The 27,744-nt window shown below is 39.8% G+C and overlaps 1 protein-coding gene across 1 annotated transcript; it reads right to left on the reverse strand.

The window, feature by feature from the left end:
- Nucleotides 1-96: 96 nt before the first annotated feature.
- On the reverse strand, nucleotides 97-26,943 carry rbm25b (RNA binding motif protein 25b). The gene is made up of 17 exons (XM_057822385.1): nucleotides 26,547-26,943; nucleotides 26,002-26,102; nucleotides 25,553-25,758; nucleotides 25,362-25,419; nucleotides 23,000-23,160; nucleotides 22,739-22,921; nucleotides 22,587-22,670; nucleotides 18,913-19,166; nucleotides 15,683-15,800; nucleotides 15,524-15,613; nucleotides 15,089-15,162; nucleotides 9,091-9,241; nucleotides 8,482-8,926; nucleotides 3,843-4,123; nucleotides 3,648-3,746; nucleotides 3,525-3,572; nucleotides 97-541 (listed from the first exon to the last, which is right to left on the reverse strand). Exons 2-17 carry the CDS (start codon nucleotides 26,078-26,080, stop codon nucleotides 449-451), a joined length of 2,424 nt encoding a protein of 807 aa, XP_057678368.1. The 5' UTR covers nucleotides 26,081-26,102; nucleotides 26,547-26,943; the 3' UTR covers nucleotides 97-448.
- Between the last annotated feature and the right edge of the window lie 801 nt (nucleotides 26,944-27,744).

Here is a 27,744-nt window from a genome sequence, read left to right on the forward strand (position 1 = left end):
TCCTTTTCCAGAATCAACACATTTAAGTGCTAATCAGTGGTGTTTCCTACAAGAGTCATGAAAACTTATTACAAAAACATTTTTATTGAAATGTTCAACAATACAAAAACAAAACAACACAAAGTATCTTAACATTTGTCCTGTAGTGGTATTAATATATTCAGGCAAAATCATGGAATCGAAACGTCTCCAAAACCTGAAAAATAATTTGGGCTGAGGGTGTGAAGTTGAAGCAACCCACATTCAAATGACATGTTAAAGGCAACCCTGCTCAATTAACGTCCCCACAAGAAGTTCAAGTAAGCTATTAAAACCAAAATGTTCCTGGAAGAAAAATTTACCAATGACAATATTTACAACAAAGCAGCAGGTAAGGACAAGTTGCTATGTTTAAGGGTAATTGACAGAACTTCCTAAATCTATTATACATTAAAATCTTTATTTGTACTTATTTCACAAGGCCAATCTTCTTGGCTTCTGTTTCATAGATGAGCAACCGCCACATCTTTACTATGAAGACTTCAGCCTCTTCATCAAGAACCTACAAAAAAAAAATGCAAGAGAAAATTGATACATTAGAAAAGTGCATAAAATATTCACTCCATTGCATGGAAATGAGTCATTAACTGCCTAATACATTCATGGCAGTGTTGGGAGTCAAATCATTTTTCAACAAATGGCAAATTTTATGTAGTCAATTATCAGTTAAATAAAGATCAGTCACGTTACTGCATTATTATATCACCATCCAGTGCTTTAATATCATAAAATAACATGTTTTGTTTCGAGTAAAGTGCATTTTAGAAATGTACTGGAAGGAACTATGTTCTGTCCTACTTAAGAGATTTCGCAATACAAATCAATAACATTTTGTATTGGCCCGATCCGATCACGTGATCAGAAATCGGGCCGATTGCTCCATTTTTCAGAGGATCGGAATCGGGTGAAAAGGACTGGGTTATTAATTTTAAAAATATATTTGTTTTTCTGCTTCATGCTCGTACAGCCACTCACTCTCCATTTTGCTTTTCTTGGTCAGCAGTGTAACTGGAGTTTTCTACTCCTAGTTAACGATGATTGACAGGTTTGTAACTTTGATCTGGCGAGTGAAGGCTCTGTTGCTCCACGATCAAAGGCAAAAATGTGTTAATCTTTGTTGTCTAGAGGCGTAACAGCGTGAGTGAATTTGAGTGGACTCAGGAATTATACAAATGTTATGGAGAGATTAAAATTACGGCATTAAAGGTGATGCAACGAAAAATGGGGGCGCGCCTACATTTTGTGATGGTGCACCTTAAAGCAACACTAGGTAACATTTCAAAGTAATCTTTTCATAACATTTGTGATAATGCTGACTAGGGGTGCAGTTATCGATCATTTTAGTAGTCGATTAACCGATGAACTAGTTTGTCGAATAATCGAGTAATCAGATAAGTAACATGAAAAATTAAAATGCCTGAGCTGAGCCTCAAATGGTATAAAAAAATTAAATAAGGATCTATGTACAACAAAAGAACAATTGGCTAGCTTAAATGCTATAAAACGTTAACTTTTTTTATTTGTTTTACAATGCTCTTAACAAATGGTTCAGACACATATTCCAACAAAACACGGCCAAATATACCAATAAACTAAATTACGAATACATTAAAAAAAGAAAAAACAGCGCAAATAAAAACTTAGCTTATGTTGGTCTTAACATAGAGCAGCTGGATTCAACCATGTGAAATGAGGCAGACTAGAAGGCAGTTTATCCACTCAAATCAATAAAACTGATTGCAAACACTTTCAAAATAAACCATGTCATCGCTACCAGGATATACAGAATCAACATTGGCCCGGCTTTCACTTACTGGCGTGATGCCCCGCCCTACTCAATCAAACTCGTCAGCGCTGGCGAGTTCGGGTGGGTGGGGTGGAGGGTCAGCCACACGGTTATATGCTATTGTTTAGCCACAACGATCATTATGGTGGTTATGGTGTTATACTTGTATACCTTGTTACTATTCATCCTTCACACAGCCGCTGGAAACAAAAAATGTTGTTTAATCCATCTGCAGTCAACCGGGAGATTGATTTTTGATTGATTTTACGACACTGTGCGGGTGTGTGTTGGTCCTCATGGGAAAGGCAGTCTTCCTTAAGGCAAAACACTACCGCTTTTGTCCACCGGTGTCGCTAAAATTAGCCAAAACTGAAAAGTTACCAGGTGTTGCATTAAGAAAAAAAGTTAGGCGCACCAGTGAAACCAATGCAAAGAGAGTGGAGCCTTATCAATACACCGTATTGGCTCGAATATAAGACTGTTTTTGGCATTGAAATAACACTGAAAAAGAGGGTGTCTTTTTTATATTCGCGGTCTAGACATTATACCCATTCACGACGCTAGATGGCGCCAGATATCATTGACACCATCTTCTGTCATGACAGATCTCAGCTACTCTCCCCATTCACGACACGAGAGGGCACCAGATATAATTGAAGCGATGTTCTGTCATGACAGATCTCAGCTACTCTTTTTAGTTTAACCAGTTTGCATTATGTCATTGCAATGTTTTTCCTTATTCAGATTTGTTTCAAGACAACAGTTAGACTTCACTTTGATGGTTAATGCAGTTATTGCAATTTTGTTGTTTTATCACAATAGATTGGTTTATTTACATTTCAAAAACCAGAAGCCATTCATTTACAAATGTGATTGCACTTTAGTTTACATATTTAAATGTTCAGATATTAAGATTTGAATGAGGCAAAATAACATGCTTTTTCTCTCTAATATATTGTTATAATCATTTGTTTCAGATGTACAGTTATTTTTTCTGTATAAAAATTTGGTGTTCAAAAAGTCTTTTTTTCCCAAACTTGAGTCTTGGAATAAGGGGGTCGTCTTATAATCAGGGCCGTCTTATTTTCGGGCCAATACGGTATATCGCAATCTTTTCAATAACACTCAGGCATAATTTATATATATACTGTATATATATTTTTTAAATTATTTAATTTATTAGGATCATGGAAGCTTCCACTTGGGGAAATATATATATATATATATATATATATATTTTTTTTTTTTTTACTTTTTTAGGGCTAAAAAGTAACAAAAAAATCTAGAAATACAATGACATTGCCAAAAGAGACAAAAATATATATAAGTTGTATACTCTGCAACATTCCTGGAAAATTTAGAAGAGTAACTCATGTAAAAAGTACAGTACTGTAACATGTTTGGAACTTTTGTTCAAATGGGGAAGACAAAAAAAAAACTTTTTGGTATCGGGACTGAATTAGCAGATTCTCAAAATCTAGTGACTCGGGTGCAAAATTTGCGATCGGGACATCCCTTGGCACAATGCGACATAGGATATACTGTATTTCTCTACTCACTATTCAGCATATAGCATGACAAAATGACAACTTCACATTTTTTTATGGACAGAGAATGATTCGGAACGCAAGCATGTAGGACTTTTTTCCTCATAACATTAGAAGGGGGCGAAAACAAAAAGCCATCTCATGTCACTCACCATAGCGACGTCATCCAAAATGCCCTGTGGGGTACCATGAGCCATGACCTGAGACGACACAAGCATGAGTACAATCGTGGTATAAATGAAGACAAGTGATCACTGGCTAGAGCTCGATAGTACCTTGGAGCAGACAAAGTCCACCAATGTGGGCTCCTCTTCTCCGATGTACTCTATAATCTTTTTATTGATCCACGGCCGCACACGCCGTTCCATTAACGTCTAAAAAGACAGTGACAAGAAGTGTTCTCTGTTAACCTCCACCTTTACTCCATGACTTAACGGAATAAAAATGAGGGGGAAAAAAAGACAGCTTACCGTGTCCACCATGGACCAATCTAAAGGATAGGAAAACAGGTCGGGTTTGGCTGTGGGAATCTTTTCAATGAGGCTTTTAATGTGTTTGCGCTTCTCCTCCGAGTTGGGCCCTTTAGCGCCATCCGACCCGAGGCTCTTCTCCTCGTCGTAGTCAAGCGGTACGAGCTTCCTCTTGCGCGGCTGCTCGTCCGCCTCCTCCTCATCAAATTTGCCGAAGACGCTATCGACGGGGAGCTTCTTCCTCTTGCCTGCGTTGGGCTGACTTGGACTTCCGCTTGCGCCTGCATTAAAAGATCAACTCTGACATATAAACCTGCTAGTCAGCAAATGTATAATTAGGGCTGTCGAACGATTAAATTTTTGAACCGAGTTAATCACAGCTTAAAAATTAATTAATCGTAATTATTCGCAATTCAAACCATCTCTAAAATATGCCCTAATTTTCTGTAAATTATTGTTGAAATGGAAAGGTAAGAGAAGACTGACATAAGCATTCAACATACTGTACATCAGTACTGTATTTGTTCATTATAACAATAAATCCACAAGATGGCATTAACATTATTAACATTTATGTGTATTTTGCATAGCTACAGTGCCTTGCAAAAGTATTCGGCCCCCTTGAATCTTGCAACCTTTCGCCACATTTCAGGCTTCAAACATAAAGATATGAAATTTAATTTTTTTGTCAAGAATCAACAACAAGTGGGACACAATCGTGAAGTGGAACAACATTTATTGGATAATTTAAACTTTTTTAACAAATAAAAAACTGAAAAGTGGGGCGTGCAATATTATTCGGCCCCTTTACTTCCAGTGCAGCAAACTCACTCCAGAAGTTCAGTGAGGATCTCTGAATGATCCAATGTTGTCCTAAACGACCAATGATGATAAATAGAATCCAAATGTGTGTAATCAAGTCTCCGTATAAATGCACCTGCTCAGCGATAGTCTCAGGGTTCTGTTTAAAGTGCAGAGAGCATTATGAAAACCAAGGAACACACCAGGCAGGTCCGAGATACTGTTGTGGAGAAGTTTAAAGCCGGATTTGGATACAAAAAGATTTCCCAAGCTTTAAACATCTCAAGGAGCACTGTGCCAGCCATCATATTGAAATGGAAGGAGCATCAGACCACTGCAAATCTACCAAGACTCGGCCGTCCTTCCAAACTTTCTTCTCAAACAAGGAGAAAACTGATCAGAGATGCAGCCAAGAGGCCCATGATCACTCTGGATGAACTGCAGAGATCTACAGCTGAGGTGGGAGAGTCTGTCCATAGGACAACAATCAGTCGTACACTGCACAAATCTGGCCTTTATGGAAGAGTGGCAAGAAGAAAGCCATTTCTCAAAGATATCCATAAAAAGTCTCTTTAAAGTTTGCCACAAGCCACCTGGGAGACACACCAAACATGTGGAAGAAGGTGCTCTGGTCAGATGAAACCAAAATTGAACTTTCTGGCCACAATGCAAAACGATATGTTTGGCGTAAAAGCAACACAGCTCATCACCCTGAACACACCATTCCCACTGTCAAACATGGTGGTGGCAGCATCATGGTTTGGGCCTGCTTTTCTTCAGCAGGGACAGGGAAGATGGTTAAAATTGACGGGAAGATGGATGCAGCCAAATACAGGAAAATTCTGGGAGAAAACCTGTTGGTATCTGCACAAGACCTGAGACTGGGACGGAGATTTATCTTCCAACAGGACAATGATCCAAAACATAAAGCCAAATCTACAATGGAATGGTTCAAAAATAAACGTATCCAGGTGTTGGAATGGCCAAGTCAAAGTCCAGACCTGAATCCAATCGAGAATCTGTGGAAAGAGCTGAAGACTGCTGTTCACAAACACTCTCCATCCAACCTCACTGAGCTCGAGCTGTTTTGCAAGGAAGAATGGGCAAGAATGTCAGTCTCTCGATGTGCAAAACTGATAGAAACATACCCCAAGCGACTTGCAGCTGTAATTGGAGCAAAAGGTGGCGCTACAAAGTATTAACGCAAGGGGGCCGAATAATATTGCACGCCCCACTTTTCAGTTTTTTATTTGTTAAAAAAGTTTAAATTATCCAATAAATTTTGTTCCACTTCACAATTGTGTCCCACTTGTTGTTGATTCTTGACAAAAAATAAAAATTTTATATCTTTATGTTTAAAGCCTGAAATGTGGCGAAAGGTTGCAAGGTTCAAGGGGGCCGAATACTTTTGCAAGGCACTGTATTTGATTGGGAATGCCAGTTGCCTTTGCATTGAGCGCTTTTCTTTTTGTGAACATTACTTTTTTGAGAGATAGGAACATTATTTTTGTTGTGCTTTCACTAAATGATACTGTAGCGACTTAACTGTTCTGCCCAAATGCATGATGGGAAGTTGGGCAACCATGACTGTCAGTGGTGGCTGCAAATGGCATACAGCAGGATTCACTAAATTCGGACCTCGGTGCCACTTTTCCTGTCGTGTTTTCCACGTATCTCTCCCCTAACACACCTGAATAAAATGATTATGTCATCAGCAACCGCTCCAGAAGCCTGATAATGATCCTGATTATTTTGATTCAGGTGTGTTGGAAGAAGGAGACATGGAAAACACGACAGGAAAAGTGGCACCAAGGTCTGGATTTAGTGAACCCTGGTATACAGTATGTTCTGCCTTGTCTTCAATTAGGCGTGTTACGAAAAAGAACGTCTCCTGCTCCGCCCAAATGCATGATGGGAAGTTGGGCAACCATGACTGTCAGTGGTGGCTGCAAATGGTATGCAGTCTGTTCTGCATTGTGTTCAAATAGGCGTGATGGGAAGTTGGGAACCATGACTGTTAGTAGTGGCTGCTTAAGCCAATAAAAGGCGCGTTCCAATGAACGCCTGTGTCAACTCGCGTTTCTCTGCCTTTTCCGTCTCAATGTGCTCAAACGGCGTCATTGTAAACTGTTTGAGGCAACACATGAACAGGTCAATACGTACATGCGTTAATAGACGCTACTCACCTACGTCACAAAATGACGTGTCGCTGTATCCGGCTGCCATATTGTCCGTATTTTTTAGACCTATTCTCATTGTTTTCAATTAGTCGTGCAAGTTATAGAGCAATTCATGGAAGCCCCGGTGTTATCTGACGCTGTAAACTCATTGGACGCGTTGCATAAAAGGCGTCATGTGGAAAAGCTTCAGTTTATCCATTCGCCAGATCCATATTTGATGCCTAAATCGATGTTTTTCGACCCGCTGTCTTCGCCGTCTTTGCCTGACATCTGCTACCCTGATATTTACAACTATTTTGTCCACACAAAATCAGCCTATTCTCACGAAAGTTTGAAAAACTTTATGAGCCTGGAGGCTTATAAATACTTTGTTGCTGGTTGGGTGAAACAGGTCCTCGTCCACGAAAATTCGGCAGGAATCTATCTTGTGCTCGGGAAAGTGAGTTACGAAATTTTCAATTCAAAATCTTTTGTTCTTGCTAACATCCACTGTCAAGTCTAATGTATTTCATGTCATTTGTCAATGGAGCTAGGGCTTTTAATGTTTATATCGTTTAGCGATAGCACTCTCACTACATACATATATAATATGTAATAAATATGAAGTGCGATAGCACTACTCCAGATTGTCCCTAGTTGAATTTTTTTTTTGGCTTTTGACCTCAATAGTGAAATTGTAAATTAATTGTATGACAACTGTCTTATTATCCCCTTATAATTATATATTTTCAGGTAGTTCATTCACAACGTCTGAGTATGTTGTCGGCGATTAGCCTAGCAATGATCTTAATTGTGGTTGTCAGCCCAAAACCCTCTAAATATATATTAAATGCATCTTACCAGATATAAAATGACTACTACATAATCTGTGAAAGTCATTTGGAGCCCAGTTTTCTCGTCGATTTGCAGCAGTTCATCTCGCTCTCCTCTCCGGGTCTCTCGGAATACGGTAATTTTTGCAACCGACCACCACACACGTCTTCACCATTTTGATTATTAATGTTAACGAGCAGAAAAACACGCCATAATAGGAGGAATTTACGAAGCGCTAATGCATTAACATGACGAGTAGATGGACAACATGGCGCGGGGGCGTGGCTGTGACGTCACGTGAGTAGGGTCTATTGCATCAAATATATTAACGTGATTAATTTAAAACATACCGCCCGTTAACGTGATAAATTTGACAGCCCTAATAAGATTCTTTTTTTTCCAGATCTTTGACAGTGTTGACCTTTTTCTCCTTTGTCATCCATGTGAACACTTACGTATGAATAAAGTTATTTCAAATACTTACACCAAGCATAAATGACCTTTAGATGAAAGATGTCTGCTCACAATATTTCAGTATGGAGAATTTCTTAGATCTCTGATAATAGAGAAACTAATATTTAAGGGGAGGCAATCTAGTATACTCGTATTTGATTGGCTAAAATAGTAACGCCATTGATAAAATGTCAATCCCCTTGTCGGAGCCACTTCCTGGAAACACAGTCTTTTTCTCCATTATTATCCACCAGAAAAATAGAATTCTTTGTTTTATCAATTTATAAAGCAAGAATTTTTCTGTTTAGATGTACATGATAAATGCGTTGTGTGTCCCTTTAAAAACCAATGTCGCAGCCACTCCAGTTGTGCATGTGTTGAAATACACTCACCCATTTTAAGGCTCAGTCCGATCTTTGGTCTGTTCTCATCCGGAGGCAGCGCATTGAGGGGCGAGTTTTCGTGGGGGATGATGATGCCGCACGGCGACTCGTCACCCGGCACGTCGGGCGAGGCGTCGCCGCTGGCCGACGACACTGACGGCGCTGCCGTGATGGGCCTCATGGTGGGCTTGAGGCAGGGTTTGACTTCCGGGTCTTCCTCTTCGCCGTAATCGTCATCTTCGCCCTCCTCAACCTCTTCGTCCTCCGAGCGGGCGGGGTGCGGCCGATGCTCTAGCCTTTCTTGGTGAGCGCTGTGGTTCTCTCTGTAGTCGCGTTGGTCCCCGCGGTGGTCCCCTCGGCGGTCCCGTGGGGGCGCCCTGTGGCGCGGCTCCTCAGGCTCCGGCTCTTGGACGACGGGAGGCCGTCTCATTCGCTCCTCCTCTTCCTCCTCCATCTGGACCAATCGGAGCGACAAGAGGTGAACGCATGGATCAAAACGTGCAAGGAATGATGAAGTGACCTTCAGAGAGACAACACTCGTGCGTACACACACACGCGCAGGCACATGATCTCTCCCTTACGCACACATGATTTATGGAATCAGGCAGCGGCGTTTACCCTGCGCAGCTCGGCGTCTGGGTCTGGATGTCCCTCGTCTAACAGCCTCTGTCGGATTTTTTCCAGCTCCTCCTTCTCCCTCTTCCTGTCACGCTCATCCGCCTCCACCTCCCTCTCTCTGTCTCTGAGGCGCTTCTGCAGGGCGCTGCCCCTAGTGGCCGCGACAAGTAACGACAAGCTTTAAAACAATGGCTGCAGTCCCCCCTCCTCCTTTTTTTCCTCTCTTTGCATGTCTTCACCAGAATGCAAATGTAGGCCACGGTGTCTTTGATTGCAGTTAAGCATAAGAGAAAAATAGTGCATCGTCCCAATAAAATGTGGTTTTAATAGACTAATCACACTACATTCAATACACTGTTTTCTATAAAACGAATTAGCCATTTTCTAGTAGCGATTACATTGGCAAAAATATTGCCTGGAGGCCACGTCTGGCCTGTCCACAACCTCTAAATGTAAAATATCTGATGCTTGTATTTGTAAAGTGTTGGCATGGATTTTTATGGGCACAAATGTAAATGGTACAAGCGAGACAGCTACAGGTTAGGTGTTGTGTCTACAATGTTGTGGAAATACACATATATTTCTTATTTATCAAGTAAGATATCAAATGATTCGGAAGACCAAACCAGAAATAGCTAATATAAGTTTTGATTGGGGCTCAAAATATCACACTTTAACGGGGTTTCTACAGGTATCAGAAAATTTCATTTAATGACACTTTAATGCTCATGCCTAACTGTATAATTTCACACACACACACACACACAAATTGTAGAGTTAATGACTTTTTAAACAGATTTCCCCGATGTTGTTCAACGCCAAAAATTCGATACCAATATCAAACTGATAATACGATATATGCGGTCGTGGACTTAACATTTTATGGCTAACTCTATTGTGATGACCCACTGGACACTTTAATAATGATAAATGTAACAATTTCAGTGTTTTCCAATAGGCATTCTGTAAAAAAATAACAACTTCAATTGAAGTTAGGGGGAAAAGTGTCTATATTGCACCACTAGATTTGTTGTTGAAATCAAAATAGTGTAAACATAAGTTTTTTGGATCAAGTGCAATGCCGTATCACATATGGCTCACAACTTACATAAGTGTAATGAGTTTATAATTCTTTATTTAATTACATCATTTATTGTTCATTTAATTTTTGCACTATGAATGCAAATGGTCTGCTCACAAAACAAATCCCAAACATCTTAGTTTGGAGATATCTAATGGTCAATAAGCATAACTGCTGTGCTAATCTGTGAGCCCTTGTACTTTGAAGGCAACATGCATATTCGCCCAAAAAGGATAATTAAAAACCAATGTCGATATTATCCTATATACAGGGGTGCACATAAGTGGTCCGCATGCGCGCATGCGTACTGGACGTAGACAAACGCGCTGGCCCTCAACGGCTTCCATACGCTTTTGCGTACCGATGGCTGACCACTGTGTTTGCGGCGGACACGAGAAAATCACTTCTCAAAAAGTCAAAGAGGCAGGCCCTACTGAGTAATTCTTTCCGTGTTCCCCCACCCTGCGTCAGGAGACTGACAGACGACAGAGACGTCACCGGAGCTAACGGAAAAAAAAGGACTTTTGCTGAAAAGTGGCTGCAGGAGGTACCATGGCTAGAAGCAAATAATGCTCGCACGGAAAAGTGGTACAAAATTTGCCGTGAGAATCCCAATGTCGCTGATAAGAGCAGCGCATTGTATGTAGTGTCAAAGAATTTCAGCCATCCAAACTTTGAAAAGCACGAAGAAAACAGAGAGCATGTGGCAATTAAGCAAACCATCGATGTCAGACAGGACCCTACTCGCCCTATGGACAAGTGGCGGAATAAAGTTCATGAAGAACAGAGCCATGCACTGACAAACGTGTTTTTGCTCGCATTTCACAAAGCTAAACATGCACGTTCAATGAGCTCTTATGAGGACATCCCACTTTTACAAAGGCTTGGAGTTAATGTGGGAGCCGCATAATGCCCTTTATTTTGAATTAGTGCTTTTATGTTTATTCCTTTACATTTCACTGCATAGTAATGGCAATTTTGTTGTGCCAGTTGATGTTAATCAAGCATTAATTGTTAATATTATTAATTAAAGGTAATTGGCTCTAAGTAAAGCTTGTCATAATTTTATCACACCAGGCGGGTCGGCTCTCAAACTCAATGAGGACCAAGTCACATTTCCAGGTCCTCCTCTGAGAACCTGGGCAAAAAAAATATGTGCACCCCTGCCAATATAATTTTAAAATGCATTTATTTGCGAATATCGGGTAGTATCGGCTCTCTAATCCCATAATGATATTATCTTATCCCTGATAATATCAGACAACTCTATAATGTAAAAATATATATTTTTAAAAGTCAGGTGTACGTACAGTGCCTTGCAAAAGTGTTCGGCCCCCTTAAACTTTTCACCACATTTCAGGCTTCAAACAAAGATATCAAATTGAAATTTTTTTGTCAAGAATCAACAACAATTGGGAAAACATTGTGAAGTGAAATGAAATTTATTGGTTAGTTTATACTTTTTTAACAAATAAAAACCTGAAAAGTGGGGCGTGCAATATTATTTAGTCCCCTTACGTTAATACTTTGTAGCGCCACCTTTGTTGCAATTACAGCTGCAAGTCGCTTGGGGTAGGTCTCACCTTTGCACATCGAGAGATCGAAATATTTGCGCATTCTTCCTTGCAAAACAGCTCGAGCTCAGTGAGGTTGGAAGGATAGCATTTGTGAACAGCTGTCTTCAAGCTCTGCCCACAGATTCTGGATTGGGATTCTCGATTCAGGTCTGGACTTTGACTTGGCCATTCTAACACCTGGATACATTTATTTGTGAAACATTCCATTGTAGATTTGATTTATTTGATTTGGATCATTGTCCTGTTGGAAGATAAATCTCTAAGATCTTCTGCTCACTCAAACAGGTTTTCTTCCAGAATGGTCCTGTATTTGGCTCCATTCATCTTCCCATTAATTTTAACCAGCTTCCCTGTCCCAACTGAAGATAAGCAGGCCATGAGGCTGCCACCACCGTCTTTGACAGTGGAGATGGTGTGTTCGGAGTGATGAGATGTGTTGCTTCTACGCCAAACATATTGTTTTGCATTGTGGCCAAAAGTTCGATTTTTGTTTCATTTGCCCAGAGCACCTTCTTCCACATGTTTGGTGTGTCTCCCAAGTGGATTGTAGCAATTTTTTTATGAATATCCTTGAGAAATGGCTTTCTTCTTGCTACTCTTCCATAAGGGCCAGATTTATGCAGTGTACGACTGATTGTTGTCCTATGGACAGTCTCCCCCACCTCAGCTGTAGATCTCTGCAGTTCATCCAGAGTGATCATAGGCCTCTCGGCTGCATCTCTGATCAGTCTTCTCCTTGTTCGAGATGAAAGTTTAGAGGGACGGCCGGGTTTTGGTCGATTTCCAGTAAAAAGATACTACAAGATACTACTCCTTCCATTTCAATATGATTGCTTGCGCAGTGCTCCTTGAGATGTTTAAAGCTTGGAAAATGTTTTAGTATCCGAATCCGGCTTTTAACTTCTCCACGACAGTATCTCGGACCTGCCTGGTGTGTTCCTTCGTCTTCATGATGCGCTCTGCACTTTCAACAGAAACCTGAGACTATCACACACCAGGTGCATTCATACGGAATTTGATTATACAGAGATCGATTCTATTTATCATCATCAGTCATTTAAGACAACATTGGATCATTCAGAGATCCTCACTGTAATTCTGGAGTGAGTTAACTGCACTGAAAGTAAAAGGGGCCGGATAATATCGCACACCCCACTTTTCAGGTTTTTATTTGTTAAAACGGTATAAAATATCCAATAAATTTCATTCCACTTCACGACTGAGTCCCAATTCTTGTTGATTCTTGACAAAAATAAATTTTATATCCTTATGCTTGAAGCCTGAAATGTGGTGAAAGGTTGAAAAGTATAAGGGGGGCGAATACTTTCGCAAGGCACTGCAATTTTTAATGCCTCAAACATTTAGTTTAATGCGTGTTAAGGCCTGAATTTTGACAAAATCTATTTAATGACTAATATTTTTAATTACCTGCATACACAAAGTTTAAAAATGCATGACATTGGAGAAATTATGCACATTTTAGACATGACTTTTGTCCATGTTGAAAGAGTAACATGCAAACTGTATTTAACTATGATGACAGTACAATTTTGCATACCTCTTTGTTATGCTTAAGAAATAAAAAATCTACATAAGCAGCAGAATATAATAACGTATAAATGCATTAAATGAAAATTGAACACACTGTAGTTGAGGTTCCGTTGTCTTCAATGGCCCTTATGGAAAGTGAATTGATCGCCCCTGTTCTAGTGAAGAGAGTTTATACTCTATAGCACCCTCAATGTATCCCACAGTGTATCTTGAAAAGTAGGGCACAACAAACGTCACAACCAAATCAAATATAACCTATGACGCATTGCGGTGACAGAAAAAAATGTTTTCAAGTTGTTTGCTTTTCAGCATGAGACCAATTAATTCATCGTGGTGCAAAAATAAATTTACGACTTGTTTTTGCTTTGTCTGTAGTTAATTCACACTGTGCTTTTAAAAGAAATGTTTTCACTCACTCTGTTTGTGCAAACATGAACATGTTTATAAACACATCACCAGTCAGTTTATCTATCAGACATCAATAGCTCTGTGAAGTTGGCCTCACATCAGATGCAAGTTTACGTAAAAATTATGTCAATTGTTTGTGCTGTAAAAGAGTAAAATGAAACAACGGCACAAATGAACGGCATCATTTCACTTTCATTCCGCAGTACATGGGGGGGGGGGATGCTGTGTGACGTCATGACTACAAAATTAAAAGTAGAATATCTACAAAACCGTTGCAGCACAAACGATTGACATCATTTATCATTTTAGCAAATGGGGGGGGGGGGGGGGGGCTGGTTGACCTCCGCTTGACTTATAAAAGAATTGGTAATATTTAAATACTTTTTACAGCACCAACCGGCACAAACCAGTGGCATAATTTTTATATAAATTTGCATCTGATGGGGGGCCAACTTTATGAAAGTAACAACAGTGCATCAGGTTTTTATCTACTTCCAATTCCTTGCATTTTCTTTGGTGTATTTATGATAGTTCTGGTAGCACTGGTGTAGGTGCCATTTAAAAGTGGGTTGCTAGGAGACCCAATGGTGTATCACTGCTATTCACTTTTTAGCATTGTTGTTTTTTTATTTACAGGTAGTCCCCGGGTTATCAACGAGTTCCTTTCCTACGCTGGCGACGTAACCCGAATTTCCACGTAAGCTGGAATTAACCCTTTAAGTACCCCTAAATACCCCCAGAATCTTAAAATAACTATCCAAAAACATGTATTACGCATTATTGTACCGTCGAGCCAAGCTGCAATCTTTCCCTCTTCTCTCTCACTCGGCTGCACGACTTCTTCGTGGGAGCAAAATGTGCTCTTCCTCGTGTGTGCGCGTGCGCTTTTCTTCGTCAGCGCAAATACATTTTTCATGTGTACATGGGCTCTTACTTGCATGCAGAAGTACTACCTGCTCTACACTTCCTGCGCCAAAATAAAAGCATGCATCACAAAACAAAAATCAACATTAAAATCAAATACACATTTTGCCAAAGGGCAAAACAGTCATATTAATAAAGCATAAGATACTCTGAGGTACAATAAGGTACTGTTTATGCCCCCCCCCCCCACACACACACAAAAAAAAAAACAACTGGAGACAAGAAAATGACGGACGAGACACCGGCATCGTAAAGTCGAAATCACGCAAGTCGGGTACGCCTAACCCAGGGACTACCTGTAATTTAAAATGTTTTTCTTGTATTGTGTCGTTGTATTCTGGACCTCGAGTCTTATCAAAAAAAAAAAAAAAAAAAAAAAAAATTTTTTTTGTGTCACTTTATCTCTGCAATTTAAAATCCATATATTTGACACAAAAATGAGTTTTTTCTCTCCTACCTGTAATATTTGGGGTCATCTCTATCATCATCGTAGTCTTCCAAGAATTCTTTTAGCCGTTTTCCTTCCTTCATCTGACAGACATGAAAAATATGGATGACTGAGCAGACATTTTTGTTGTTGCTATTAAAAGTCTCACAAAGTAAGCTTTCAATGTTCTTGTCGTCCATAAGTCGATGCAGGTAATGACCAACTTTTTGTGAACAATGACCTCTGATTGTATTGTATTGTTCTACCCTTAAAAGATTTAAATTTCACACAAACAACTGCACTGGACAAAGATGTGTCATGAATCCAATGTATCCTTATAGTACATATCATTTCCAAAAGAGAATTCCAAGTACAAAGAAAATACAGATCCAAAGTAAGAGTAAGAATGACAGGTGCACATTTTGAGTTGATTTAGAGCAGAGTAAAAAAAAATGCCTCCCTCACCATCTCTCGTCGGCGTTCATCCTCTCTCTCGACCTCTTTGCTATAGTCTCGTGCTTTCTTCCTTTCTCTAAGCTCCCAGCTTTTGAGGCGCTGTGGTTAAAAATTATGTTAGGTCAAGCACTTGAAATTATATTCGTGCATAAACGTATCCATTCCTACCTCTTGATAGGCTGCTTCTTTGTCTCGCAGCTTCCTTTCTAGCATCCTGCGTTCATTCACTTCGTCTTCATCTTCAAGGTCTCGTTTCTTTTCTCGCTCTCGATCCCGGCTCAAATCCCTGTGACAAAAGAAGCGTTGGATTTGATCGCATGCGATTGATTCAGTCAATGTCTTTCATATTGCTACAGGGAATGCCCGTACCACTTGTGGTACTCATACCACACCAAGAACCACTGATCTAGAATACCGTATTGGCCCGAATATAAGAGGGGTTTTTTGCATTGAAATAAGACTGAAAAAGTGGGGGTTGTCTTATATTCGCGGTCTAGACAATATACCCATTTACGACGCTAGATGGCGTTAGATACATTGAAGCAATGTTGTGTCATGACTAGAGCAGGGCGGTAAACCGAAAATTTACCGGCACCGAAATTCTTCACGATGACCGACGTAATTTTGACCATGACGGTAAATTCGGTAATTTAATAAAACAAGAAAATAGAGTCTTTTCATCCCGCTTTGACTCTGTGTTGATCGGCAATGTTCATTCCCCTTTAAGTAAGCAGAAAGTGTGCTTACGTATGGAGTCACGTGGTTATCAGGAAGCCAAACAAACAAGAGCCCTGTGGCTAACGCTAGCGGCTAACGCTACAAGCAAACGTGATGGAGTGTGGCTTAAGGGAGGTTCGCCAAACTTTCCCCCGACATTAAATAGACTCTTGGCGGCATCCAGACAGGCTTTCACCCGCTGTCCTCCCTTGTTCTCACGATTTCCAAAGAGGATGCTTTCAATGCTTTCTACTAGTAGCCAAGCCACAGGCTAACGCTAGTGGCTAACGCTAGCGGCTAACGAGACAAATAAACATGATGGAGTCGGATAGCGGCTCTAAACTTGGCGAAACAGCTGAACTTAATGAGTGGATTGGGCACGGACTGCATCTAGCAATTAGTATGTCACGTTATTGTGTATCTCTGTTTATGTGTGATTTCTGATGGCTGTTGTGATAGTAAAGCATTCAGCATAAAGTACAATCCAACAGTGAAAATTTTAATATGACTGTTTAATGGCCCCAGCTATTTTTCTGTATGTGTTTAATTCTGTGTCATTAGATCAATGCAGCTTTAATGTGTGTGTGTGTCTGTGTGGGGGTTCATGTGTCCTTGCATGTATTAAAAAATGCACTGGAAAAAAAAAACTGAAACCTTGAAGTAAACATTTGTGTTAAGTAAATATGTCACAGCAGCCATTAACAATAAGTTGTCTTTTTGAAGTGTACTGTTCAAGCTGTAAGTCATTTGTATTACAATGACATGGTTGCACAGGCATATTGATTTTGACAATGTACATTGTTCAAGCCATACAAGCTGTTATAAATGTTCATACTTGAATTCTTATTTTTTACAATAAATTTTGTACCCTTAATGTTTAGACTGCATGTACGATTGTTAAACATATTAAATTGAAAGCTGGTAAATAAATCAAGAAACGGTTAATCTGTATTTCATGCATTGATTCAGATTTTCAAATTCTATAACCGTCCGCTTGGGCGAATTTATCGTCATTTATCGTTATCGAGGTAAATCTGCTCAATTTACCGCGATACGTGCTTAAGGCCATATCTCCCAGCCCTAGTCATGATAGATCTCAGGTACTCTCAAGTTTAACCAGTTTGCATTATTTTATTGTAATGTTTTTCCTTATTCAGATTTGTTTCAAGACTGCAGTTACAGATAGACTTCACTGTAATGGCTAATGCAGTTATTGCAATTTTGTTGTTTTATCACAATAGATTGGTTTATTTACATTTCAAAAACCAGAAGCCATTCATTTACAAATGCGATTGTAATTTAGTTTACATAAATGTTCAGATATTGAGATTTGAATGAGGCAAAATAGCATGTTTTTTTCTCTCAAATATATTGTTATAATCATGTTTCAGATGTACTGTAATTATTTTCTGTATAAAAATTAATTTGGCGTTCAAAAAGTTTTTCAAACTTGAGTTTTGAAAAAGACGGGGTCGTCTTGTAATCAGGGCCGTCTTATATTCGGGCCAATACGGTATTTTTTAATACCATTTGAGGCTCAGCTCAGGTAGTTTAATTTTTCATGGTCCTTTTCAGAAATCAAATTTTTAAACCAACTAGAAACTGCAATTTCTGGAGAAATTTCAATGGGGCTTTGCAGTGGTAGATACAGATCTATCATGTCACTTCCTGTTGATTTGTTGACATTTTGGGGACACGTCCTGTTGATATCAGGTCACTGTGTTGATTTGGGGACATTTCGGGGTCCCCACGTCACGTCCGGTTACGTGGCTGTCAATGACATGCTGTCAAGGTAAGAAGGTAAGTGGTCAAAAATTACAAGAACCTCTTTTCCTACCATTGAAAATGAATGGGAAATTTGGACATACATGGCTGTCAATGGATGAATAGGCGAGTTTTCGGCAAATTCTGCATACAAATTTTATGCCCCTCCTTACTGTCCTGGAATTTTGGATGTGTAAATTTTGCGATTTGATCAAAAAATGTAGCAAAGGTAGCATTTTGATATATACATTTTTTTAAAACCTATCCTGCGTTTACGAGCGACCGGAAAGTTTTGGGGGTCATTCGAAAAATTCACTGCATCGCACAAAAAATCCAGTCATTTCAATATTTGAATGGTGCCAATCGGTCAAACGGTTCGGGCTGTGCGCCATTCAAAAAAAGAATAGAGGAATTTTACTATATGGGCCTTTGCCTTGCAAAGCCCAGTCTAAATATTTGTATTGTTTTCTTATTTTAGCAAATATTTATTTTGAAATGTTTTGTTATTAAAAATACAGTATTCATTTACTTATAGGTTTTGTCTACAGTAAATACTTATTACATAATTATTTTAAATACATTATTTTAAAGTAAAAAAAAACATTTTCAAAATTTGTTGCAAAAAAACAGTACATTTTAAAAGGTTAACAAAGAGTTGATTCATTTTTTCATACGGAAGAAAAAATGTATTTCTTTATGTTATAAATTTTTATTTTGGTGAGAAACAAGAAGTCGGTACACAATAGACTTTCACGGGCCCTGCCAGATCTGGCCCCCAGCCCACAAGTCTGACACCTGTGCTGTAGAAGCTTTGACAGCATGATAATAAAAAATGTTTTAAAATGTGTGCACCAACACACAAAATTCTGACAGTGTTGTTTTCAGCCCATATTTATAAACGTAATCGTTCATAATACCTGGAGCGACTGCGAGCAGAATTCGTATCTCGGCTTCTGTCCCTATCCCAGTCTCGCTCTCTGGTCCGGCGCTCCCGGTCTTTGTCTCTTTCCCGATCTCGCTCTCGTTCCCTTTCCCGTTCCCTCTCGCGTTCCTTCTCCTTTTCGCGGTCCCGCTTCTCTCTTTCGCGCTCACGTTCCTTTTCCCGCTCACGCTTCTCCCGCTCAAACTCCAGACGCTCCTTCTCCCGTTGTTCCTTCTCCTCCTCCCTTTTCTGTCAGGGGAAAGCAGACAAATTTTCAGAGGATGGCGTGGACTGAGGCGAGCATTGACACTCAACTTGCTTAAGTGGTTTCCAGACTGTGACGACAGACGAGTAGCTTTCCTACGCTCTTACTCGTCCATGCAAATGGCTACAAATCCTTGTGTTTACAATAAAAGGGAAGTTTAGCATAGATGTGACTGGAAACACAATACGAGAAACGACAAGGAATAAAAAAATTTTTAAAAGGCGCCGAAAGAGACAGTTTTTTTTTCTCGCTGTGGTTAAGAGTGCCTCTCTCAGCACAAGGAAATACAAAAACAAAGAACAGACGTCAGTCTTTGCTTGAACTAGTTGTTTGGGACTTACAGGTGATGAACTATGGACTCAGCCCTTCGCTGCCCCTACAAGCCTTTTAAGTTAGGCCTGGGAGGAAAGCAGGTCACACGGTATACAAGGGAAACACGTTATGGGATTCGGTTTTGCTTCAGCATCATCAACAGACACAACGTTTTAATTTCAGTGAGTAAAATTGAGCATCTGTCAAGAACATCAGGAACATTTTTGCACAGATACATTAAAAAGTATTGGAGAAAATGTCTTACCCCTTTGCAGAAGTCATGGCAGCTCTTGGCGACCCATAGCACACGCACACACACACGTACATATATCAACTCTGCCATTGAAGGCATTAAACACAAGGCTTTTGATGGGAGAATTATTTGATTAAACTGAGGAATGAGTTAACAAGCACACACAACAGCTGACCAAGCCTTGGGGCTAATGCAGTGCTATGCAAGTATAAGGAATGGAGTTAAAATAAATTAATGGATATTTGTTATTTAGTGCTAAATCGCTTTATGGTTGCTGCACTATGGTACTTACCTCACAGCAATGCAGAAACAATGCTCAATGCAGAAAAATCTTGAAATAGTGAACTCTATGCTAAGAACATACCTCAAATTAAAATTGCTAGATATGTCGTGCAAAAACTGCAAACAAAAATATTAAGGCCAACTCTTCAGCCATGCTGATAATATTTGTTGAGTAAAAGACACTTGATAACTTTTGAGAGAATAATCATTCTGCATATACTCAATCAGAATCAATGTATGTGAAGCCATTTTCTGCGTCGTTAGGTTCAAACAATGATCAAGATCAAAATGTTTTTCTTCTAACATCATTTTAAACAAATAGTTGACAGATTAATCCATATTTTATACAATCATAACATCATACACGGGGATTAATGGGGGGCCAGGCGGCCGAAAATGTCAATGCATATAATTGACTTTCCAAAATATCAATTTAAAATTAGACTTTGCAGGGACAAAATGCTATCTATAAAAGCTGTAAAGCAATAAAACAACCAACAAAAATGAATGAAATGCACAAAACATTTTTTTTATAATGGTTAAAAATTTTCAAAAAAGATTAGGTCATTTGCTTTGCTTAGCCAAAACCACCTGAGGAGATCCGTAATTTTTTCAAATCCTAGCTTTCAAAAGCCACAACAACTACTGAGCGAGAACCAAGGGTTGAAGATGTAAACCATGAACCGCCGGGGAGCACCGCCAAAATGGTGAGCGGCGTTCAGTTTGAAAGATGTTGGCGTTCAGTTTGAAAGATGTTAAGTATAACAGTTCCACCATCAGGCGTACCATATTCAATGGACAATAATCTTGGCCAAAAGCATAGCTGTCCTAAGCAGCCTGATTTAGAATTCCCCTAAAAAATGGTGGGAAACAAAAAAAAACTCATTTTCAACGTATTAAATTCAGTCAAAAAGGATGCAGTGTGTACTTCTCTACTAGGTAAGACAGAAAAACACGCATGCTCGCACACACACACAGCTGGGATGCCTGTATGTACGAGCATGGGCTAAGCTATTATCCGAGCATGTATCTTGCAAGTTAATTTTATTGCAGACACTGCCTTTTGGGCTCAGCAACATGTTCTGCCCCCCGCCACAAAAGTCAAACCCTGCTTGTGCATAACATATGACCTTGACCAACTGAATATCTTACCTTCATTGTCTGGTAGGTTCAACCTGTGCCTCCAGAGCCATATGTGGCTCTTGGTGACTTGGGAAAAATCCAGCTATCGAAATTCAAATTAATTTGTCCGTTTTTCAAATTTCAGATAATGTTTTTTTTTATTTAATAAAATATTTGCTACTCAAAATATGCATGGCAAGAAACGCCTCAGCTATTTGACATCTAGTTGGCAAGCCCTATATAAATCCAAGTGAAGTTGGCTTGGTTCTTTGTATATGTAAGGTTGCTGACCCTTTCCCTAAACCTAAATGATGGTAATCACCAATTGGGCAGATACAGTATAATAAAAAAATTTAAAAATTTGTACAAATTAAGGCACTTACTCTACACAAACATCTTACCTCAATCCGGTACTTTCAGCAGTTGAGTAAACTATCACTACTGGTCACTATTTGAGCCGATACAGCGGTACAGCAGAAGCAACATTTTAATTCCCAGTTTCGGTTCTTCCTAAAAACAATGTGAAGACAGATTTTTGTCTGTGCTCCCTTATGTAATAAAAGAACAATGCTTGACTTGCTTATTCTGCGCATGCTCAGTACAACTTCATTAAAACTAAGGCAGAGTGAGCCAGGCACTGAAAGACACCAAAAATGAAGATGACACCTCAAAACACCAACACATGCAGGGGCACGTACCTTCAGTGTCTTCAGATCATTGTGCTGCTGTGAAGAGGGTGCCCCCCTCTCTCAGTACCCCATACTTATGCGTAATATTCAGGACTACGGCCACAGTTACTGCAGCGGTTATTGACAAAGCTTTTGTGCTTTAAGCAATCATCACTATTATAACAACAGTTCAGAGAAGAATTGCACAGGTTTACGCTTTCTTCGTCCTTTGAGGCACCGTCAATAGGTGCAAATGCTGCTAGTCAAACAGGCCAAAGTGCAGTGCAGTTGCCCCTGTGCAAGTCTCCAAGAGGGGGGCACCCAGTTTATGTAAGAAGTAAAGGAAAGCTCATACTTACATCCTATCCTCGCAACTTTTTCCAAAGCTCTGAGATTCATCTTGCTTTAGTCACCATATGATCACTATCATAATGGTGGGGTTTAATGAATAGATTAGCTTTTAAGTAACTTTACATCGTCTCCATGCATTGTTTGTGTATGTGTGTGATAAATGCAGAAATTATATGTCACACCTAACTAGCTTAACTATACAATTCTTTTGAGTTGACTCAAAATTAAACATGAATTATTGCAATACGTGTAAAGCAGACTAAACGCAGTGTATTTTAACGACATCCAATTCAAAGTGCTGTCTTAATGATGGTAAAATTGTTGCTGAGTGTGCAAGCTACAGGAGTGAACTACGTGATCAGCTGCTGTCCAAAAACCTGTAATGTCAATTAGAGAACTAAAAAAAGGGTTTTTACCATGTGAGTGTCTCGGAATTTACTAATCTCTCTGGTAATCAGGTCTCTCTTGTCATCCTCCATATCGATTGCGTTCAGGTCATCCTATGGAATAAAGTAAAGAGTTGATTCTTCCCAATTTTGTGCAAAAAGTCTCGATGAGCTCGACGCACCTCATCTTTTTTATCCTTTTTTCTCTTTCGTCGCAGGGCGTCTTCGTCCTGTAAAGGTGCACTGAGCTCGTCAGCGTATTCCCGCATTAATCCGTCAATAGCACCTTGAACCACTTGATCCTTCTTCTTGGTCTCCTCATCAAGAACCTCCTCTTGATCGTCTCCATTATCAGATTCCACTTTCTAGCAACACAGGCAAAAGAAACTGTGAAATCTGAAGCATAATAAGGATTCTTAGAAGAAAAACAACAAAAATCCTACCCCATTAGCACTCTTCTTCTTGGCCTTCCACTCATCTAGTTGTGCTTCTGTTTTAGGATCCACTTTCACAAGAAGATTTTTGTCACCAATGCGCAGGTCATGAAGCAGCCGCAGAGCACGAAGTGTGGACTCCGGTTCTTTGTACTCACAAAACCCGAATGCTGTCAATGGATGAATGTGAAAACATTAACAACGACCATCTGATTGACAGCTAACTCACACATTATTACATTTAAAGCAGGGTAAGCAACAGTTGTTGTTTTGAAAGGTTTAATGTGCCTATGACAGCAAAAAGCATGTTTATTTCATATTTCACGCGGTATTTTATATTCCTGAATGAAATGGACCACTTGGATGAGTGTGGAAGCGATCAATTTTTATAGTCAATTTTTGAATCTCGCACCATGAAAATTTGTGATTTTCTGGATTGAAGAGGAATGCAAATGTGACGTCACTCGAGTCAGCATCTCACAATGCAGTATTGCTTTATAGCATGCAGATGGACTGCGGATTCAGTTTATTTTGCGGATTAATTCGTTTTTTCGCATCACGCCAGCCAAATGCGCTGCAGTGTTTTGTTGCAGCACCAGGGAGAGGCGTGTGAGCCTTTTTGGGTTTCAAGAAGTTCCCGTTCACCGCGGAGATTGGCCAAAAAAAGTCTGACAACTGTGGGGACCATTGGATTTACGAGGAAGTGAGCAAACATCGTGTTTTGCACTATGTCAAATACCGGGATCATGGCACAAGGAGGCGGTTTGAATTTTGTGGCTGAAAATGCTACTTGTCCACCGAGAAGGCCACTTGACCGACAGCTTGTCGCACACCCCCCTTGGTCCTCTTCGCGAGCCCGCCGGGAGAGCGCTATACTCGGCTTATGCTCATGCAGCCCTCCGCTCTCATCTGTGGTTCTCCATATCATCCAGACTTCCAGCTCCCTCTGCCCTTTTCGTGTGCCCAACAATAGACCACTATCCTCGGGTTGGGCTCGGGCAGCTACGCACTCCTCCGATGTCGGCTGCTTCGTCCTGCAGTCAATCTCCAGCTGCTTCCCCGGCAACGAGCACTCCTGCCCACAGCAGGGGAACGACTAGACATTCCGTGTGACATGATCCGGGTTAGTGTTGTGCAATTTTTCGTTTTCGAAAGGAGAAAAAGATTTGAACAGCCGCTCAGCGGTCATTCTCAACCAGCTTCCCCGGCAACGAGCACTCCTGGCCGCGAAGGGAAACGACAAGCTGTAACTTGCCTGTCGCTGGCGGGGTTGCTGATCGGTGAAGACAATCGAGAACCCCGCCGCTGTGTGAAATGATCCGGGGTAGTTTTGTGTGTGTTTTTTTTTTCGTTTTCGAAAGGCGAGAATAAGACTTGGAAACGCCGCTCGGTTCAGGTTAGCGTGTCGGCTAGCTGTCATGCCTCCTGGTTTGTTTACGCTCTCCGAAGCCAGGGCAGGGAAATGACAAAAGCCGGACTAACTCCAGTGGCATAAAATATCGATTGGGAGTGCAACAAGTCGACAGTTTATGGAGCAATTTTGCCCAGTCGTACTGAATTTTGCATTTTTAATATTTCATATTCCATTTAGCACAAGACTTATTTGTCATGACCATACCACTTATTTAGCAAGTGGGGAAAAATACTTAGATAAAAAGAATATCCTGTAAAAATAAAAGTAGAGAGATTGAAACAATCATGACATTTTGATGTGGTCTGTCACATTTTCCTCGTTCTGAGAAATTCCCCCTCAACGGGCTGAATTCTAAATCAGATGATATCGTGACCCTGCCGACATCATCCTCCACCTGGGAACGCTAGAGCGCTATAATGCCAGGCGGGTCTAAACGGCAGAATAAAAAAACTAATTTCTCACCATCTGCGCTTTGCCAAATTGTTGTACATAGTCGAAGCGTCTCAAAATATGATTCTAATTCACATAATAATGCGATTTAAGATGTTTTAATGCTGTCACAGGCACTTTAAAACAGTCTCCAGGGCCTCGTCATAAAATTAGTTTTTAAATTGACCTGACCCCTTTAGTAGAAAGACAACATTTCCATTTTGTCTTTTGGAAAAAGTTACACATTTTCAACATCAAAGATAGACCTTTTTTAGATCGATTTTGGTGATTAGCTGTGTCATATTTAATCCATCATATGCATAAACAGATGCAAATTTACTAGGTTGGCAGATTTTGAATAGTCCCGCAAGCTGTCAGAATTTTTTCAAGCGGTGTATCACACTCCAGGTGAGGTCGACTATAAAGCCAAACACGTAACAAAAAAAATACACACATTGTGCACCAAAATACATGTTTGTAATCAACATTTTAACCTTAGAGGTACTGTTGTAATTCCTCATAGTTTACCTTGTAGCTTGCCTGAGGCTCCCTGAACTCGTTTCCAGCTCAAGACTATTCCACACTTCTGTAACGAGACCCCCAATACAAATTTAGTCTCACACATATATGACTTCTTCAAAGAATGTATACCATTGAAATTGAACCATTAGGAATGATGAGTTTAAGAATGTCAAATTCAGATAAAACCTGTCCCATACCGCTAGTAACTGTCGAATCAGCATGTCCGAGGCTTTTTCGGAAATGTTGCCTACAAACACTGTGGTGGTGGGGCCAGCCTCTTCATCTTTAATTCGCAGAAGAGCATCCTTCCTATGGACTGGAGGTTTGCTGACCACAGGCATAGATGACACTATGACAGGGCTGGGGGTCATGATGCCCATGTGTACTGGGATCATTGGCGCTCCTGCAATGGTAACATCATCAGAAATATATACATGAATAATTCATATTCAATCGTGAAAATTGTATCTTTTTTTCAGTCAAATTTTCTAACTTTAAGCAGGCTAGACAAATATTCACAATAGGGTCATATTTGAACATTGAGATCAAATGAAGGACAATTTGAGATTTTTATTGGATTTCCTCACATTTTAGAAATGGGCAAGTTATCAAAACTGTTTGTACTTGCAGAGTGATCTTTTGTTACCTGGAGGGAAGCCAGCATACTGAGGGGGTATCCCAGGAGGCGGTAACAGCGGCCGGTTCAAATGTGGGGGAAAGGACATCGTGGGTCTAAATCGAAGCGACCTGTTGTAAAATATTGGCAAACATCACGTTTTAGTCCAAATGTACAAAGTAGAGGTTGTGATTGCTACTTTAAATCCAATAGGCGAATCGAAATTTGATTAACTAAAGGGAGGCAACAACTTTCCTATGATGCAACCTGTAACTTTATGATATATTGTACGTTTATCGATTCCTAAATAATTTAAACTGCCAACAGCGCTAAGGAAGTTAGCCAGTGGCTGGGTGTCAAAGTCCATTGTTTAAATGAAAACACCTTTCGAACAACTTACTTCTAATTTCAGTAGGAATAAATATAACGATGGGGCCAATCAAAACGTATACGCGAACATTAACCACGCTATATAACCCGGCATGGCTAAAATACGCTAAGCTACTATCAGTCAAGAAACGTAAACCGTTTATGGTACAAACTAGTGCAATAAAAGATAACTTAAGTATACCTACCCCGAAGTGGCTCTTGTGTGAAACGGTCAAAGCGTCTAAATCTGTGTTTCAAAGCGTAAAGTCCTTTCTAACACAAAGGTAGCTTGATTAGCAAGGTAGCTAGTGTTGGCCCGCTATTACGCAAAGGCAAGCTACTTTGGAGAGGCAATCGAGGAGCGCGTGGTTTGATTTCCGGGAAGTGGCAGGCGGGCGGAGTTAGAATGGCCTCAATTCAGTAATCAGACGAAAGAAAGGATTTACACAAATCGAACGAATCTAATTAGGCAGGGATTGTATGAGTTATTGTATTACTTTGAACTCGATGGTATAATAAGTTTTCTAGAATAAAAAACAAAAAAACAATACCAATCATATTAGGGGTGAGTAACTATTAAAAAGATTAACTGGAAGCAACGTTCATAAAATTAAAGAGACTGCGCATGTACGTTTACCCCGGAAGTCTAGCCACGAGAGTGTGATGACGTCACACTCACTGTGGAAAAGCCATGATTAGAAAGTCAACCCCTGAAAAAAATGTATTGCTTTAACTTCACAAAAATTTGCCCACCGAGTTCACATGTTCTAATCTAAACAAAGGCCACACGAAATGTTCATAAACAGCCATGAAAGAATGACGTCTCATATGCAGTTGTCATTGTCCGTCCTTTACCTTGCCTTGCCTTCCTGGAAAATTGTTAGGTCCTCTGAACAGTACGTAAAATCAATTTGTGTACCATATTACACACTTGGAAACAAAGGATTGAGTAGCACCGTGAGTATATCCGCTTGCATTAAAAAAAAATATATATATATATATGCCCTGATTTAATTTTAGTAATACTATTACTAATATACAGTCTATGTCCGTCTATCTAACGACACACATTGTTCACTTAAGAACATTACAGTATTACGAATATACATTTAACGAAACTTTAATAACTATACTCACGTATCGAAACAATTCTCTGGTTGTGTACATTGGTGTGTACACTCTAAGGAATGTTTTACGATGACTAGTATATCACATACAAGACATTTATGATAATAATAATAAAAATAATAATAATAATTAAAAATCATTAATTATTTTATTGTTTGTTTTTGTGTACATTCTCTCATACAAAATACGAATTAAAACGATTTCATATCCTAACGCATTGTTATAAATTCTAGAGAGAAAAAAACTGTTCTATCTGTGGTTGTCCAAACGAAGGCT

This window comes from Corythoichthys intestinalis, chromosome 19 (genome assembly GCF_030265065.1).
Source record: "Corythoichthys intestinalis isolate RoL2023-P3 chromosome 19, ASM3026506v1, whole genome shotgun sequence".
Lineage (NCBI taxonomy): Eukaryota > Metazoa > Chordata > Actinopteri > Syngnathiformes > Syngnathidae > Corythoichthys > Corythoichthys intestinalis.